Source organism: Diorhabda carinulata, chromosome 7 (genome assembly GCF_026250575.1).
Source record: "Diorhabda carinulata isolate Delta chromosome 7, icDioCari1.1, whole genome shotgun sequence".
Classification (NCBI taxonomy): domain Eukaryota; kingdom Metazoa; phylum Arthropoda; class Insecta; order Coleoptera; family Chrysomelidae; genus Diorhabda; species Diorhabda carinulata.
Window position 1 is genome coordinate 6,303,611 of NC_079466.1, and position 20,257 is coordinate 6,323,867.

The 20,257-nt window shown below is 31.5% G+C and overlaps 1 protein-coding gene across 3 annotated transcripts in view; it reads left to right on the top strand.

Moving 5' to 3' along the window:
* The window catches only part of LOC130896169 (diacylglycerol kinase 1), a 324,802-nt gene that overhangs the window by 246,678 nt on the left and 57,867 nt on the right, over positions 1-20,257 (top strand). For all 3 annotated transcript variants that reach the window (XM_057804080.1, XM_057804081.1, XM_057804082.1), the window contains one exon: positions 15,802-15,963. In XM_057804080.1, the coding sequence (XP_057660063.1) occupies positions 15,802-15,963 (162 nt within the window). The remainder of the gene's footprint in view (positions 1-15,801; positions 15,964-20,257) is intronic.

A 20,257-nucleotide genomic window follows, 5' to 3' on the forward strand; every position in this document is an offset into this window, starting at 1 on the left:
TTTAACTGTGAAATTGTCACCATGGGCCTTCAAGGCGTGAAGTGCGGTAATATATATATAGTTTGATGATATTGTAGTAACGATGCTGGTTACCATCTCATTTAAAAGTGAGACATCAATTTTTAGTAGAAAGAGCATGGCATTTTAATATATTTAATTGTATTCATACAAGTAGCAACAATACAGTATTGAGCCATGGTTACACAATTTACCATTATAATAACTGCATAATAGATTAACTATCACAATTATCTATATGCTGGCTCTTTGAAATATATACAGATCCTCGATTGCTTAGTATGTATGTAGTAAACATAGCATGAAACGTATTACACTAGCCGAGTGGGAAAGGCAGTGGAAAAGCTAATTCACTCGACCAGCTTAGGTACTGTCTTGGCCGATCACATTTCGGCTAACTGTACCGATTGCGCTGTCTCGACAGAATATCCGGTAGCTTTAATTGTGCATTTACTAATAAATGTCAAGGGAAATCTTTGTTTCCTATAAATGCTATTAATTATAACCAACGTTTATTGTATCTAGAACACATAAAAAGTAACAGTGTCGTTTTGGAATACACGACATCTTCAATGGATGAGGAAAAGTAACACTCAGTGAACGTTTCAGCTGGCGCTATAATATGTAACTAAAAGAAGGCCAAAGTAAATATCTTGAAATATTTAAGGTTATAAGAAACAAAGACAAAACAAAATAAATACATCAAATATCAATAAAATGCAAATACTACCATCAGTTAGACACCATTAATAGTTAAATAGAAATTAACTGCAAACACAGTACCTTGTCAATAACTGATGCAGTACGCTGGCAAAATAAATAATCATATTTGGATCCTTAAAACCCAAAACCCTAGAAATAAATTCAATAAACAACCTAACTTGAACACGAGAAATTATATATGTCAGAGACTTGAGTGCCATCAAAAGCAGAAAATTTTTCGTGACACCAAAGTTGGAACACGTCACATCGCATCCAATTTTCAATTTTATCTTCAGAATATATATCATTGAAAAAAACATCAATTTCCTCAAATTCATCAATCCTCTTTGGCTTTTTTAGTAGTTCTTTTTTCAATATGGAATTTTTTTGATTCAGTCTTTTAGCAACTTTTCAACTTCAAATTTTGTTAAAATTTTTCATTATGTTCTTCCTTAACCAGTATGATGGTTAATATTACCGATTTTTGTAATTTCCTTTTTTCGGCATTTTCCAGTTGTTTGAGTAAATTTATATTTTTCAATTTATTTTTCTTATCGTGAAACAAAGCAAAATTTTTCAATTCGTCTCATTCAAGGCAAAAAATACAGATCTTCAGTGAAAATGGAATTTTTGTGAATGTGATGCCGGTTTTTATATGATTGTACAAGGTTTTATTCATTATCCAGCTTTACACAAATTAATAACTGTTTGAATGACATTTTCATCCCAAAACCCTAATTCAGGTCTATTCACCAACTGGAACTATTTAAAGACATTATAAGATCGTAACTCAATCATAAGTAATGTGCAACAACAAAATTTCCCTTTTACCTTATTCATTCCGTACAAAAAGTAATAATTCTGAGTATCCGTTGTTATGGAATAGGGCAGGTATTGTGGAATAACCTGGAAAAACTGGTGGCACCATCTTCTTTACCAAAGCATAAATATTTTACTTCAACAAGTAGACTGTGCGCAATCTTCTTAAATAGTTAAAAATATCTAATAAGTAGTTTTATTCGTTGTTTTTGACTGTTTTTAAAAGTTTTTATAATTATTTCACAAGAATATGTCAAAAGGTTTATAATTATGTTGGAATGACTCTTGTTTCAATATAAGAACTTTTTCATAGTTTATTCGGTATTAACTAACAAGTGCTCGTGACTGCTAATGTGGAATAATAAAATATATAACTAAATAGCTAACTCAACTGATAAGCTGTTTATTCTATAAAAATGTCAGAAAACAATAAACAAACTTGAACCTAAAAAGCGGGATGAGGGTAATATCGTAAAAGAAATAACTGCTGTTCTAGAAGGCAGAAAGGGATATTTGAAAGCTTACAAGCATTGTATGGTTCAGAGGTCAACCTTGTTTCGACTATCAAAAAATGGTTATCCTGAAATCGTCTCAAAAACAAAATTAGGAAGCAAACCTATTCTCTGAGAAGTTCCAGAAAAAGTTTGTGAAGCACTGCAGGCAAAGATTGACTGCGCATTATCAGAAAAAGATGATTTAAGCTTGAGAAAGCCTACTGGAACTTCCTTTTTTAGAGTCTTGGTATTTAATAAGTTATCTCTTGGCTTTCTTGATTTTTTGGAAGAGGAAATGAAGAGATTCAACTTATCAGCAAACATAGTATTTAATGTCGAGGAGACTGAACATTGTTCAGTAGAATGTGTCGATGTCTTTTCGATGAGAGGAAGAAGGCAAAAAGGGACTCCTACTACTGCATAACGAGTCTCTTTAGTCACAGTTATTTTATGCATGAGCTCAGTCGGATTAATTATTTTCTCTCGTAAAAATTGTAGCGAAACGTTGGAGAAAGGCGCGCCATCCGGAACATCATTTGCTTTTCACCTATAAGGTTGGAACCAAATTAACATATTCAAACAGTGTTTCAATCACATCCTTGAACACGTTCGTTCAACTGCTGAAAAACCTGTTCTGCTGATGTTAGATGATCATCACAGTAATACGAGAAATTTCGATGTCTGTTACTTTGTAATAAAGCCACTTAAAAACTCTCTTTTAAATTCAATTGAACTGTACCAAAACCATTATGCATTTTTGAAAATGAAAATAGGCAAGAAACATTGTATTTTATAAAACCAAATTCTCACAGTATATTGTCCAGCTCCACCTTACACAAAAATCTCTTTTCTATATTATTACTTAAAAGTGATAATTTGTTACTAACTCTTAATGGGCTTGTTTCAAAATAAACTCTTTAGTCTTAGATTTAGGCTTGCATATTTCCGATTAATCGGTTATTTTCGATTAATCGATATTTTTCCATTATTTGATTATTCTTTATTAATCGATTAATCGATTTCCGATTATTTTTAATAATATATATGTATATATATATATATATATATATATTGATTAATCGATTACCCGATTAATCGATTATTTTTGATTAATAGATTATTTTTCCCGCCCCTACTCACCACCCATACGTCACATAAGATCCAGCCGTTAGATAAAACAATCATGGGCTAATTGAAAAAGTGTTATAGCAAGGAAATTCTTCAGTTTCTGAGAATCAGCAGCTACTGTCCAGTGAATCACTATTTAAAAGTACAAGGAGAGGAGAAAAATCTGTAAGTGGTTTCAGAGAGACCGACAGAAATCGCAAAAAACTGCAATAGAGGATCAACAACAGCAAGCAGAATAATTTTCTGATGTGCAGTGAATGGTGCTTCAATTTTGTCCAATGAAATTCAATCACTTCCAATCTTGACTAAGAAAAAAGGAACCTGGGGGCGGAAACTCGGTAAAGCAAGACACCTAAATCTAAGAATTATGCGCAAGACACCTAAATCTAAGAATTAGGTAAAAAGGAAGATTTTCGATGAAAACAATAGCTCTCCTGCAGCAGACGATGCAATATATGGTTTTTCATCAGTAAACTTTATATTCAATTAATATTAATTTATAATGTATTCCAGGACTATTATTCTATATTACCCTACAATTTTGTGAAGTGGCGATAAAAGTGTTTTGTTCGATAACTTCAGAAAAAATGATTTGTTTGATTCAAATGAGGAAAGGTAAGGAACACACAGTGGTGATTCCCATAATTCATCAAAAAATTCATTTAAAAAACAAAAAGTGCGTTCAATAATAACCCACCACTCTAACATACAAATCTGCTTTGATATACTACGAATTACAATATTTCTAATAATTAGAAACTAATAATACTGGAAACATTTATCTACGGAAACACGAATCTCCACTCTGTGAACGATACGCGTACTTAGTCAAAACATTAAAAACGAATAAAATAGAAGTAGTGGGAGTATTCTCTTTTCCCGAGCTACTCACTCTGCCGGGTCTTATTCTATATGGCTTTTTGAATTGTATAGCTACCTCTTTCTTCCGTTGTTCTTTGTCTAAAATGAGAAATCTGGAACATTGTACCAATTGATATTGATGATTAAAAAAATCGAAAAAACTGAAAAATTGAACACCACAATTGTAATAAAACGTTTTCAATTTATTGAATACTCCTAATTTGGTAAGAAATTTTCTTTTAGCCTTTGTCAGTGATAATTATAATTAATTCAATTTTTCGGATGTAATCCATTATTTTGACTATATTTTAGTTTTTGGGTATGAAAGTATATCAAGTTTCATTTTCTAAGATATATCGACTGCCAAATTCCATTGGATTGCGGTTGAATTTTCAATAAGAGTGACATTTTGATCAGCACTAACAAATCACGGCACCCATTTTGCTAAAAACTTTTTCATACCTTTTTTTATCACTCCATTAGCCATATCACGTACTGTTTTTCAACGGCCACTTAGTACAAGGAGAATTTACTTACCTTTTACAATTTTAAAACCAGAAAATCAGTTACAGATAATTCCATAGAATGGAGCAAGAATAATATTCAAATAGCTTCTCCTTGGTTTCTCTATTTGTTTTTTTTTTCTCGTAAAAAATAATATTCCATCAAAATTTGAAATTCTTTTTTGATTTTACTAACATAACAACAAAATCTATCAAATTAATGTTGAAATTTTAACAGATGGCATCATCGTAGCAAAACTGTTAACCTCTAAAAAGGCATCCTTTCATCAAACCACTCTCAGATATTCAAACAATAATAATATACGGTATATAGTGTAGTATTACAAGTATAATTTTGAAAAATGAATATGTATTCATACACCATTAAACATATATATGGTGGGTTCACTTAAAACTATATTTTCTAAATTTTGAATTATACACAGGTGAAATAACAATTGAAAGTTTTCGTAGTTTATAGTCAAATATCTCTGATTAGAACGGTCAATTACTATTTTCAATTTCTACTTTTTCTTTTCATCCGTTCCAATACAAGATTACTGCGTGTTATCTCTTCTCTTTCGTTAATTATGGGTGCGCTTATGAATCGGTTGTTCCAATAATGATGAAACTCGGCGATTCATCAGAAATCAGCTTTCTGCTGATCATGTAGGGTCCATTCTGGGCGATAAGAGAAGGAAAAAATAGCCTGCCTATATTAAAAGCTAATATTTGGAGATTACTCTTTTATCAAGGTATATCGGGATGGAAAAAATATATGGGTCAAAAATGTTGCTTTATTATCTGTCGCGACCATGCCATGTGACCTTGCATTTAAAAATACTTTATAATAATTACAGGTAAACATTTCTTCGAACAAATTTCCTCAATAAAACGATAATCCATCCATTCCTGATTAACCGATATATGACCCAAAAAATTACAAGTAACTTTCTTAATGTGCAAATAGCATCCTTCCTAATATATCTGACTTTGGTTTGGGTAAAAACCTTCCATCTGATTTTTGTTCCATACTTACACGAACCCAGGTGAGGTTTGGAATCGTCTAGAAGTTCATTATGTCTTGAGACCACGAAGCGATCAGATCTCGAACGCCGTTTGCTCCGTTTACGTTTACGGAGACTATAGGGTTTTGATGATATATTAAAGTAAGTTCAAGTTATTAAACTTTTTATTGTGCTACCTCTCCACTACCCTCGACATTAAGACTGGCGCCCATATATCGCTATTGAGGTCTATTTTCATAATTCCCGTTTAATTCTGTATACGAGGGTTGCTACTTAGGTTTTGAGATAGACAAATAAAAACAAAATCATAATTGGATATGGATTTATTTTTTTCGTAAACACACTCAAACAATATCAATACACTTTTACATGCGTTTGGACCAATTGAAGAAGCATTTTTTCCATGCCAATTGAGGTACTTCCAAAACACGTGATTTGATCGCATCAACCGCTTCTAAAGGTGGAGATACACGTTGACGTCTCAATTTATTTTTGATCCGGGAAAAAAAATAAATCATTGGGTGCCAAACAGGGACTCTTCGGCGGATAACTCATTTATTCGATATTTTAACTGTTTAAAAACGTTTTTCTTTGAACTGATATGTGATATGATTAGTTATGATTAGTCTTCTGCGATTGCTTTTCCTGATTTTTTCGAACAGCCGATTTTGGACAACCTTCACGAAATCCATCCTGCAGCGATGTGCGACCACGATCGAAACATCGAAAAACAACGCATATAGCACTTGTATGACTACAAGAGTACATTCATCATTCAAAATTTCTAAGATTTGTGTTGCCATATCTATTGAAGCATACTGTTTGCCATTACTCAAATAGCTGTCTAATTATTTATTTGAAATATCTCCGAAACCCACATTTTTAGAGAATTCCCTCAAAGGCATCAGAATTCTTCTATCTGTCGGTGTATTTTTTTATATATTGTCAATGTAATTCATTATATATTACTATTCAATCATCGTATGTTTTTTTCTTGTCCATTTTATTGAGAGCAGATATCGATGATACTAGTTATATCAATGTTGATGAATATTTTAATGTTATTCTAAGTAGCAAAGAAAAATATTCCTTAAAATCACAAGCCTTGTTAATATAACTAAGAAATTACATATTCAATTGAAAGTTTACCAAAATTACTCAATGTCTTTGGATGATATCACCTCCGCTTTGCAATCTTATGTTAGTTTCCGGTCCCTATATGCTCATGATCATCCTTAAATGTAGGGCTTATTATTTATCAAGCGTTTTTGTCCATTATAAATGTATTGCCATCGCATTTTAAAATTTCTAATTTCCATAAGAATCGCTTCTTCAAATAAATAGAAATTACATATCTGGGTTATATTTCTGAATGAATAGTATAATTCGATTAAAACTGTCGACTTGCTAAATTTAGCAGTCTAAATTTAACTATAAGTATTACTGTAAACTAATTTGCATCTAATTGAAATGAATAATTTATTTATGTTATTGTAAAATTCTTCAATAGAATCATTCCAAATTGATAAATCCATGATAAATAATATCATTCCTAACGCCTGAAGTATTTTTTAGTCAAAATTCATAATCCACATAATAGAAATATATTATCGTTAATACCTGACCAATGAGGAAGAAGTTGCTTGTGGTTTATGTAGAAATGACATCAAGGGCACAAATAAGAAAAAAATGAGCGACATATCAATTTAATCTAAGCGAACGGCAAATACCAAACCATAATTTTTTTTTGTTGAGAATGCCTTTAACATAGTGAAAGAGACAGGGCTAGATCACACATGGCGAATGTGTCACGGTTCAAGTTAAAATTTGCTCTACTTTCTTTCTATTATCTGATATATTTCTTTTTTCTGAAATCAACCATGAGTTTTCTTAGATTGAAAGTTCACAAAAGAACTTAAGTCTTGTGACTAGCGTTTTATAAATACTCGAAGATAATTTCTCAAAAGATAAAGGACTATTTCTATATATGATTACACAGGTGTATTGAATTGTATAACAATAATTGTTATACAATACAACATCTTGATTCTAAAACTATACTTACTTTATTATTATTTTATAATTATATTATATAATAATTATAGCTCCCAAGAGATTGGAGGTGTAACAAAACGATACCCAGCAATTTTTAAACATTTTCTTAGATTATAATATGAACATTTCACAGGTTAGAAGCTTCTTGTTCCAGATTTTCTAAGGTGGAGGTCTTTAGAACATCCCCATGTATTACTTACTCGGACAGTAATCTACCATCATATGATCATTTCAGTGATCTTCTGTCTTCCATCACTCTTTCTTCTTTTTCTTCACTATACGATGCACGACATTCGGGAAACTTTTCTAAGTGCCTATGCAAATAATGTAAATGCCGATCATCAAACAGCGAAAATGTTATAACAGTTGTTCTCACTTTGTAAAACCATAATCGGCTCACAAACGTAGATAAGGAACCCATCATTAAGAATTGTACAGAGTTGTACTTAATATAATAACCGAACATAATTTCATTAAAATTGAATACAAAGATGAATTTATTGCTTCGAAGTTTTTTTAGTAACTTAAAAACTAGAGTAAAAGTTACATAGCACTTTTTGATGGAATCATTTTTTGTTTTTTCTTGTTTTTGTGGTCATAATACATATACAAAACAAAGAAAACTTCGTAACAGTAAAATAGTACTAAAAAATAACTTTTCAACTTGACAGGGAAAATTCTAAAATTGGACTTACCAAGTTCTCTCTTGTGGTCCTCATTTATAATACATATACTACAATACAATTATTCTAAATCACTACCATGACATTTATCTTCGTCACAATCACTGTCGTTTAAATCAATTACAGTCTCTCTAAAACTGGTACGTGTTACGTGGTGTTATTAGTTCTTGTTTGGTTTTTTATTTGGGACCATATTAATTCGTTTGAATTTAAATTATAGTAGAACGGAGATAATCTTAATTGGTGTGACCATTCTTCTTCGTCATTTCGTCTACCGTATAGTCTTTGGCAATTATTTTTGTTCCTAAAATATCTATGAGCTGCTTCTTTGTATAATTCACTTCGAAATATGAATCTTTTTGAAGTAAAAACTTCTGTATATCTGCTTTGGGAGAATATTTAGTTGGAATTTGACGTGCATGCCTTGAATGATACGAGGTGTTATCTAACGCAATCTCGCTTTGTGCATGTTATGTTGGTACCAGTTTTTTTCAAACAAGACTCGAAAAGGGTTTCTTCAATATCCTGCTAGTAATCTGAAGAGCTGTCCTCAACATGCTTCGAACTTAACTTTTAAATTTTCAATTATCATTTGTCCAATACCATTTGTACAATACGAGCAGTATTGTAGCTGTCAAACTAAATCAAAGTAATTGATTTATCTTTCTCCATTACAATATTTCTGAATCTTTGTTATATATTCATTTCTCCACTTTATACAACGATTACTTTCTATTACTGTTTACCTTTCATTTACTGTTTTATACCTAAAACAATTTTGGTTAAAAATCTTTCAAGTGTTCGTATCGAACAAACCTCAAGGATATGTTTCCTTTTCAGTTCTGCAAGAATACCTTGAAGATTTGGCATTATGATTGACGTGAACATTCTGTAGATTGTTCATCTCATTGTCACACCTTGCAATTGAAATTGCAATTTACGAATTCCAAGGAATTTATTTTTTGTGTAATGTTTATATATACTTTCAAATTATTCACAGATCCTGGAAACTAACTATTATAATGCGGACCTGTACAAGTTGTTTATACCTTAATGCTCATATTACTCTCGAGATTTTATGAAATAATAAAAAATTAATCCCTATCACATCCAGCCTTATGATTTCCTAAGAAAATTCTCAAAATAGCAATGAAATATTTCCAATCTGTTGTTTCTAATTTATGTATGAAACTTTCCCCAATGACCAGCTTTTCTGTATTTGTGTCTAGATATTTTTTAAATAGAGAGGCAAAACACAGTTGCAGTTTGATGTGCAATAGGAACCAATGGTGCATTCAAACATTTTGTCTCCTAATCCTAATATTTTTTCCTACATTATAAATGCACTAATGGCGCTATGTTTCCTGTTCTTAATGAAATATATACGAGTACCTCACTTTATAATAAATTCTATACGGCTTAACAAACTAGATCATTAAGCTATCCGATGTGTTCCTTTTAAATGGTTTGTATCTTAAGTTGAATGTAGAAAACAACTGGGGATTTACCAGTTGGTAGTGGTGTATTTCAAGGTTCAGTTTTAGGTCCAATCGTTTTTTTGGTATCCATTAATGATGTCACAGACTAACGAATTAATGGTAAATTCATTCTATCAACTTTATTGGTCTACACATTGACGGTGCTCTTCAATGGTCTGTATATGTAGAAACCTTGGTGTAAAAATTATCCTCTGCTTGTTTTGTCATTGAATCTATGTCTTAAAAAGCTCGATTCTCGTACTGCTTTAACATCTTCGCTATGGTTTGCTTTTCTGGGAGTCTTGTAGTTTGCACATCTTGAAACTATCTACAAATTACAAAAAGAGCTATTCATTATATTTATAGTTAAGTTGTAGAACGCATTGCGAATTCCATGTTTAAAAATACAAAATTTTAACTCTCTCCTAGAGACCCATTCATAGTTACATTACTAAAAGAAAAAAAATTGGACATCTACTTAATAATAATCACCTCGGATTTAGTGAAAAAAACCATCATCTTCAATGCCAAATAATTATTCAATTCGATATTTTCAGAATTAAAAGTGGCAAATACATATAATCTAAGTAAGATATTAATATTGTGTTATAATATTATTAAGCCAAATAGTTATTTTATATTATCTACTATAAAATTGTGTCGCTTTGAACATAAAATTGTAAAAGTTTCTTATATATATATATATATATATATATATATATATATATATATATATATATATATATATAGATATAGATATTTATATATATATATATATATATATATATATATATATATAGATATAGATATTTATATATATATATATATATATATATATATATATATATAGAAGAAAAGTCCAGGTAGACTAGTACAAGTCTTTGATGAAGACACCAAAAGTGTAATTAAAAGAAAAGCTCACTCTTTTTATTTTAAAAAAGAAATGCCCACCTTAGGTAAGATTTTAATGGAGCTTGGCCAGGATGACAGTATTCCGTTGATAACTAAAAACTTTTATGGTCCACTTTGAGAAATATGGATTTGGCCTGGGAAAAGCAGATTTACTGGAAAGCGATGAAATTGTTTGCTGGCGACGAAAACACTTAAGAAGTATAAAGCAGTACAGAACAGAGCAGAAGAAAATATTTTATCTTGATGAATGAAGTTTATACAGTACCAAAAATGTGGCAAGACAGAAATATAACCAGTGCTCGCCAAGCTTTCATGGAAGTCCTGTCAACGGGTATTAAGGTGCCTTCAGGTAAAGGGAAAAGACTAATAATCGTCTGTATTGTAAGCGAAGAGGTATTTTTAAAAGAAGGTTTGCTAACCTTTCAGTCGTGCCAAACAGGAGATTACCACGAGGACGTGGATTCGGATGTTTTTGAAGACTATTTTGGTAAAATGATAAAATATCATCCGGCTGATTCAGTAGTAGTTATGGATAACGCAAGTTATCATTCTCGGCGCATAGAGAAGACTCCAACTTCATCTTACTAATTTACTATCCACTAATGATGTGATGTAATAGAACAATTACAAATAGGACATTCCAGCCTTCACAATGTTTTAGGAAACCTTAGGCAACAATATTTGCCCTGAGGGAGATTTCGCACAATCTAAGTGTGGTACTTGCTATCGCTTTAATGCACAATTCGCTACACAAGTAATGTCTCCATTACGTAAAGACCGGTTGGTACCTTCCAGAGTCTTTCTTCGCGTAGGTGTCGATTTTGCTGGACCTATGTCACTTCGTTCTTCTAGACTTAGAAAGACCGTCTTGATTAAAGCTTATATAGCGATGAGTGTGTGCACATCGAGTAAGTTACTAGTTTAAGTGCCCCCGCATTTATCTCAACGTTGAAACGAATTATTGCACGCTGATGCAATCCACAAATTACTTACAGCGATAACGCTTATAGGTTCCTAGAAGAAACTTAAGGAATTAGGCGAATTATTCAAATATAAAGAAAACTTTGGAACAATTTCTGGTAGAAGTTCATTCTCGCAAGGTCTCCTCATTGAGGTGAGCTATGGGAGTCCGCCGTCAAAAACACAATGCTCAAAAATCCAAAAGAATTTTTGGAAACGTTGATCGGCAGGGTATCTCCATAGATTGCAACATCGTCCTAAATGGAAAAAGAATTATTCGAAGATGATTTTGTTTCAGGATTATATGACGATAGACCCCCACTAAACTGTTAAACCAAGTAGTTATAGTGGATATTTAGTGGAAGTAATAATTTACCTTTCTTGGGTCTCGCATTTGTTTTTTTTTTGTTATAATTATTGTATATGATGCCGACAGTTCTTAAGAAACGCAGAGTTGGCAACCCGTTTACGTTAAGTAGTCCGTAACTTTAACTGTTCGGTATTTTTATATTTATTATATTTTTTTTAGAATTAATTGCTTCGTTTATTTTATGTTTCGGAAAGATCGGTGGTCCCAGGCTGGAGCAGTTATGGATTTTTATAGCTGAAAAAAAAACAAACTTAGTAGCAAGCAATGGTCGGATGGAATATTTAGTTGAGGTCATAAACAATGAAAAAAAAACTTGAGATGAAGGGAAGAAGTGAAATGGGATGCTATTTAATGAAGAAAAACCGTTATTCGTTATTTGTGGTGGAAAGAGACCTCCTAGAGAAATTTTTTCATATAAATGTTGTAGATAATAAAAAATCTGAATTTTTTATAGTATATATCTCGACATAACCTCAAAGTTTGCGAAATAATGACGTAAAACCAATTTTTTAATTTTTGTTTCTCGCATGGAAACTACTTAATTTGAATAAAACTTTGTGAAATTACGTGATTATGTGCACATAATAAAATGCAAAATGAATATTTTTCGAAATTTAACTATTTATCCGAAAAAACGCCACTATCTTCGGCGAACAGCTTTTATTTTTTTAATTTTGATGCTGCTCATATCATTCGTCGCGATGTGTACTTTCAAATAATATATCGATTTTAATGGTTTATTCTTATTTAGCAGATTAAAATTCTTAACTGTAAATAATATTATTTAAAACTGTAGTTGATTGTGAAAATTTTACAATTTTGTATAATTGAACCCCGAACATCATTTCTTTCCATTAAATTTTCTGTTATATTAATTTTAGATGTTGAAGGTTGATCGTTCATATACGGTATGTTTTTTGTTTCCATTTTTGTGAAGGGTTCGAGTGGTTTTTCAATGGAGTTGACGATTTTATTAGCAACGTTAATTTTATTTTACATAGACTCTTCGACGTATCCTTCTGCCACTAGATTGCCATCCTTAATGGCGCTTTAAGGTTAATATGTCCCCTCCTGTATTTACTAAAATTGTTGCCGAAGAACTTCTGAAGCAGTGACCTGTGTATAGATGGGGGTTTTCTAATTTTAAAAAAGTTGCAATTGTCTTATCCATATTACCGAATTTGTTAATGCCAACTACCTTTTTAGTACTTTTTCCGTGTTGGTAATTTAAAAAGAAACGTCTTCCTGGTGAAAATATCTCGTTACAGTGAACTTTCTTGGCTTTTTTGTTTTCGTGTTATCTAATTTCAAAATTAAAGCTAAATCCTCTAAATTATCGATTCTTCAACAACTCCTTTCTACGACATGCTCCTGCTAAGCCTATAGCTACTGCCGTCTGCAAATAAAAAAAACAGAATTAAAATTCTGCAAAATAATTCTTGCCATCCGAGAGTTTTGAATTCGGGACTACTGAGTTTCATGCGGACTCATTATCCACTGCCCAATTGACAATTGATATAAATGTATTGGTTTCTTCTTATACTTTTTATCTACTGAGAAACCCACTAATTATAAAAATTTGTGTTAAGTCAAGGAAAAAATAAAATAGAATTCTAAAAACAGTTCCTTCTAAATAAATTTTCCTTTATTATTAGATGTTTCTTTTCTGGAGCTTCGCTTAAAAATCTCCGCAATTGGTCTGCTGTCAATATGTTTGATTTTTTGGGGACGTAATTGTTGGATTTTCTTTTCAAAAATGAACGTAATTTCTGATACGTGGATATATCAATGTTATTTTTTATACTGATAGTACTTCGCAACATTGAATATTGTGACCAAAGTGTAGACGCCTATAAAGTTTTCGACAACTCTGCAAAGCATACCAAAAGTACAGTTTCCAAAAAAGATTTCATTTTTGTATTTCTCCTCCATTCCATAAATTTCTCGTATGCGAATTCATATTTTTTTCTTGAAATTTCCGGCAAAACATCTCAAGGTAATTTTTGCTGCTTTTTTCGATATCTCTGGCGGAGTATTATCAAAATCGTCACTACTGTCAGATCCATACTATTTATTATAAATTGGTATAATTATGTCCTTTTAAAATAATATTTAATGGAAATTCTGTTTTTTATCAAACCACGATTGAAAATTTCCTTAAGAATTTAAAAAACTTCTATAATCTGACAGTTGTGTCAACTATTTAAAGTTGACAATAGCCAACCACATATAAATTTATGTGGTGTGGGCAAAAAAATATTTCTTATAGTGTGAGCAATATGTGGTTTTGAAATTGAGTTACCTATGAGAAATACGTCACTTTTTATAGCAGTTGTAGAAAAACAAAATTTTCAAATCTCGAACCTATCGTTTTTTTTTCATATTTTTCCAATATTTTAGCATATTTATGTTGATAATTCATGATATTTTGACGAAAAAACTTAGTTCGGTATAAAATGAAGTTCATTACGAAGAGGCACAGGAAACTGAGTACTCTCAATTAATTTTCATAAGCTAGAGTTAAGTTTCAAAAAACTTTACATGCATTACATTATTCTTAATACATATGATAAAAATACATCATATATATATATTAACTTTATTAATTTGGTTGTGTATAGCTTATTAAAAGAAAAATCGATAAAGTAATTTTTAAAATCTAATCAATTTTATGCCTCTTATTGTGATCCGTTTTCTTCATCGATCAAACTGTCCAATTCTATATTATTTTCAAATGTCTTTCTTTGCTGGCTCTTCATCAATATCTTCAGAATAACTTAAATTTGCGAATACTTCACTGTCTCAGATCTCATGGCATATATTGCATACATTGGTATATTTTAAGTCGTATTTTCGGCCCCACGTTTGATTATTGCATCCACTCCCATAAGTACAGCTAACGCTTTTTAATTAAGTCGGAACTGTCGGCACAAATATTCCTACATTTTCGTCCACTTCCGTTGTTTTTCGTTCTTTATAACCTATAACTGTAATGATAAAATGAATTTTCCTGTCTACAGTTATAAAACTTGAACGTAGCTCCACTGTCTTAACGCCTTCATATCTTTACTTAAGAATTAATTAACCAAATTATACCAAATACAAAAATTTTTGGGGGTCTTTGTTGATAGAAGACAAAATTAAAGTATAAGGATAAATAGAAAACATAAAAATTTTAACGATGGCCATTGAAAACTATTTTGTTATATATTTAAATAGCATGTATCTGAAGTATATCAAATTTTTTAACCATTAAATTCGTTAGTTGTGTATTATTTACTTTTGTATCTCAATTCACCTTCCATTACTTTAATTCTTTAATATGAACCTTTCATTAACTTTTAACAAATTATAATTGGTTTTATGTTTGTTCCACATTACTTGCTTCATATACAAACATATTTTAGAACAAATACTATAACATACAAGGACGTGTTAATGTCATTTTTAATTGTATGAATATGAATATAAAACATTTTTATTCTTTAATGACTATTTCTAAAATATTCTGATTAAAATTGTTAAGATGAAATATCAAATCAATCTACTTATTACTAATCTACTAATTACAATTAAAATCTCAACTCAAGCCCCTCTGATTTATACGACATTGGTGTTGCAAGCAGCCGTATTGTCATTGAATATCCATACTCCCCACACTAGGATGATTACAACATGATTCTAATTCTGAATTTGAAAACTCTAGCGAAACTCAAGATATGAATTTCTTTATTCATGCGAAAATAATTCAAAAAATTTCGTTCTTAATTTCATTACTTGATTTTTACAGGATCCACACCAAATATTAACTCAACAGAATATGGTCAAAAACATGCTGAGGAAAAGAGCACCAATTATGGAGAAATGATCGTTGAGAAGATCCATGGAATAAGTGAAAAGCTCTTGGGTCATCACAGATCGGATAGTGATTGCTCTACAAGGGGGAAAACAGGTATATATGAATTAGATTATCATTACTAGAATACAGAAAAAATTAACAGTGAGTCATAAAAATTTATCTGAGTATTAAAAAAAACAACAATCACTTGAAATGAGTTAAATTTATCGGAACATCTGGTCCTAGTTATAACCTAAATAATCGTCAAAATTTTATTGTTGCCAGTGAAAAAAGTCGCACCAAGATCTACTTTTTGCACAGACCACTATACTTATTAATCGTGAGATCCTCTTCGAATATGATACTTCATCTGGAACAAGCAGTATCCTACACTCTAAGATTATCCGGCAATTTCGTGATTTTATTTTGCAGAGTTTTCGTCAATTTTTCACTAAATAGCCGCACATTGATAATTGGTATTCTTCAGTCAACCTAGATTTAAATGGTTTCTGATCATTTTGTTATTTTATCATTATTACCAGTCATGATCGATCTGCGTCAGAAGAGGTTTCACTACGCTCAGACGGAGTACATGAATTCGTGTTCTATTTAAATTCCGTTTTACTGGAAATCTCGTCATACCATTTCAATGTAGTAATTATTAACTCCGAAGCCAATACGAACTAAGTTGTTTCAACACAACGGTTCGGACACAAGGACAAGGTTGATATAAACTAAAATTATGTTCATGATATTGTTAAAGATTTGAAAGTAGGCTTAGAAATTTATGTAAGCAAACTATCTCTATAATCAAAGCGTGAATTGTATAGTACTAGTCTTAGGAACTTAAAAACAGAGGCCATGAAAGAAAATATATATAAATAGTTATTAATCATATAAAAGAGTGGTATAGTTGTATACAGTGGTATATAGCATTGTATATAATCATGTATATAGTTGATAGTTGTATTTTACATGTTTATATGTATTTTTTTTAATTACTTGTCTCGACAACTAAAATCATCAACAGAGGGTACAGTTATGATACAATTATTAGTTATAACTACGACCCCTTAACATTAACGAACTATTTGGATTTCATACATTAAAAATTTATGTTTTACCAATGTATTTCAAATATTGGATCAGGCGTGATAACCGTTTCACGTTATTTAAACTTTCTTGGAGCGAACTTCCTAGCTGGTGGCCACGGCGCTTATAGGAGTATTGTGGATGTGTTTATATGTACTGAATCTGACCGAAAAGTGTAATTATATACCATGTGATTTGGAGATGTCGTTCATTTTTCACCCTGTACTCCCGATTTGGGTATGTCTTTATTTACATTAATCTCTGGAGTCGACATAAGACGTAAGCGTTTTCCTTCAACGTCACCATACATAATAACAAGCTGTATACAAATATATTCAGCGGGCCATATATAAAATTATATTAGTATGAGGGTTGCTACTTGAGTTTTGAGATATATAAATGAAAACATATATTCATAATTGGATAAGGCTTTACTTTTTCAAAATATGTTCTATTAAGAGGTTCACAATGGAATAAGAAAGCATCTAAACAGAAAACAGGTTGCTACGCTGTTATGAACAGCTTGACTCTCATTAATGTTGTTTTCTTGGAATAAATTATACTAAATTAACTTTTGGGAAAATAATATAATTCAGGATCCACAGTCCTTTTTGATCGTCATCTACATCGAATAAAGAATGTTTCTGATAGTTCTGCTTCATTTGTGGAATCAATGTTCAAATAAATTATACCTCAGTGTAAACTACCGTAAATTTTCCTGCTTTGTTGTCGACAAATGTATCGATATTGTAATAAACTATTCCAACCAATAAATTTTGAGTTTTATTATTTCCGGACATAAATCGGCTCCTGAAGTTTAAATGTACGTCGATTAACATAAGCAATATCCGTAGCGGGTCTAAATATCAACAATGTTGTTGCTATTAGTGAGAATTTTGATAGCCCTACCCTAACTAATGTGTTTGTAAATCTTTATGTTACTGCTATCCATTCAATTCTACAAATCTGTGTTACAGGGATAAATAAGAAATATCACAATATCTACCAGTGTTGTTCAGTAATTATCTTTAGGTTCGTCCTGAAAAAATTTATGAAATTGGTCTTTTATTAATTCTTTCAATTTTTTCGGTCTGTAATTCTTCCTTTGTAACTTTAAAAGTTTGATATGTAATTCACTCTTTACCATACAATATTGTGCCCATAGTGCCGAACTTAAATATATTTTTTGAATGTTTTAACTAAGCTATTTCAACATTTTTTTCTTTATTACATTTCGAAAATTTTTAGATCAAAACTGGAATAATTTCCGCAATTTTTTTGTGTGTACTTGTGTGTATTTCTGTGTACTGGCATTCAGACTATATAAAATATTGTTTTCTTCGCCCAATTAATTTTTTCTAGGCATTGTGTGCCAGCTTGGTTAGCGTAGAGAATTGCTGTGTCTCTTTCTAGATATAATCTGGCTAGAACTTCCGTTTTGAAGGTGCTGCTTCCTATTGAGCCATATATACCTACTAGTTTTGGAGAGATCGTTTACCATGTTGTTATGGTATGATTTTTAATTGAGTGAAGTATGTTGGCTTCTCAATTATTTTTGTTACTCATCAATATTGATAATTATTTTACAAAGCTCTTTTTGAAATTACCTGCTTATACATCAATTGTATGTTCTAGGAAGAACATTTTGCCACAAGAGCCTTTATTCTGAGATTGTCATTCCCCTTTTTACTGAATCCGCTTTCAAGCATCACGAATATACATCCAATGACATGTCTTTGCATGACAATATGCAGTGGAGTCTAGGCTAGAATAACTTTCATTGCAGTTGTTGACGTTTTCATAGCCCCTGTAATGTAGATACACGCTAGTCAGTGGGCCTTTCTCTGGATCATCCAGTTCACTATTACTTATGTTTTCTCTACCATGCGATAGCTTCATAGGCATTACAAACCAGGTTGTATGTCGGTTGTATATTCATCGCATTATGTGGGGGCTATATCTCGATTTTTTGTCTGCTATTCTGAGTTATGATCTCAAAACAATTTTCAAATAAATAAGAAAAAGATCTGGCTCTGATATTCAATCCAACGACCTTTGCGGTTTCAAGCAACTGCAATAATGCAGCTTTTTCTTATATAAAGAGTAAGTACAAGGGGTTAAACCCTATTACACTCGAGTGTTTGAGTGGTGCCTGCCGTGTAAAGATGCATGTGGATATTGATCTTGTGGTATTTCGTGGAATATTTCTTCTTTCCAATTAATTTCTTCTATTTGTGCCCAGTTCACCTACATATTTTTTATAGTACTTGATTTGACTGAGTGCGAGGACTTGTCCTATCTCTAGTATTCATGTCCTCGGCGGCTCTTTATTTCCCTTTTATTAAAACTTTAATCGATCAATTTATATAGTGTTCTCTTTGTTTAAGTAGTTGCAACAACTCTCTATAGCCTTAAGGCCAACTAAATACCTCTTCAATGTTTATTACTGCCATCCATATTATGTTTTATTTGATTTATAGCAACATTCTTGATTGTTTAGGTTTCACTTCTGTATATCAATGCCGAGTTATTGAGCGTTTAAAAACTGGTATTTATTTTAAGACTATACTTTTATCCTTTCAAACCAGCAATCAAATATAATACATATCATCTCTCATCAGCGTAGCGAAAGTAACGAATTACTCCGTTTTTCATCTTTTTGCCATTTGAATCCTAAGAGGCTTTCTCGAACAGGTTATAAAACGGAGCCTTGCAACACTCCTCGCTCTATAATTTCCGGTCATCCATGATTTCAAAGCTTTTATGCATATTTCGTTTCATTCTTTTTGACATATATAATTAATATTTCACAATCTATGACGGTTATCTTATCTATTTTAAAGTAAGAACAATATACCTATTACTTGGGCGAGTTATTCTATGGAATTGAATTGAAACCGAAAATTCATTGCACATTGTACTACATCGAACTTCATAATTTTCCTGAATCGTCAATTTAAATTTAATTAATAATTAGTTAAATGTCATTTTTTCTAAATAATATTCTTGGATGTTAACGACCTTGCACTTATTATGTATAGACTCCCGTTAGAAACTGAAAGTTTACGCCCTTTCAATATGTTATATTGAAAAGATGGTGTCGTGAGTATAAAAGCGGTAGACAGTCTTGAACAGAGGACCAAAAAAAAAACTCCCTTACTCGCCACTTCGACTGCTAACAATAGCATACGATGATCTTATCAATCAGTTAAATTCCGACCCCCAACACCCACCCTACACTGTTCGTCGATCGTAGATGTTGCAGGTGAACCGGTTGTCCAGCCAAATGGCCGACGGTAGGGAATAATACAGCCGC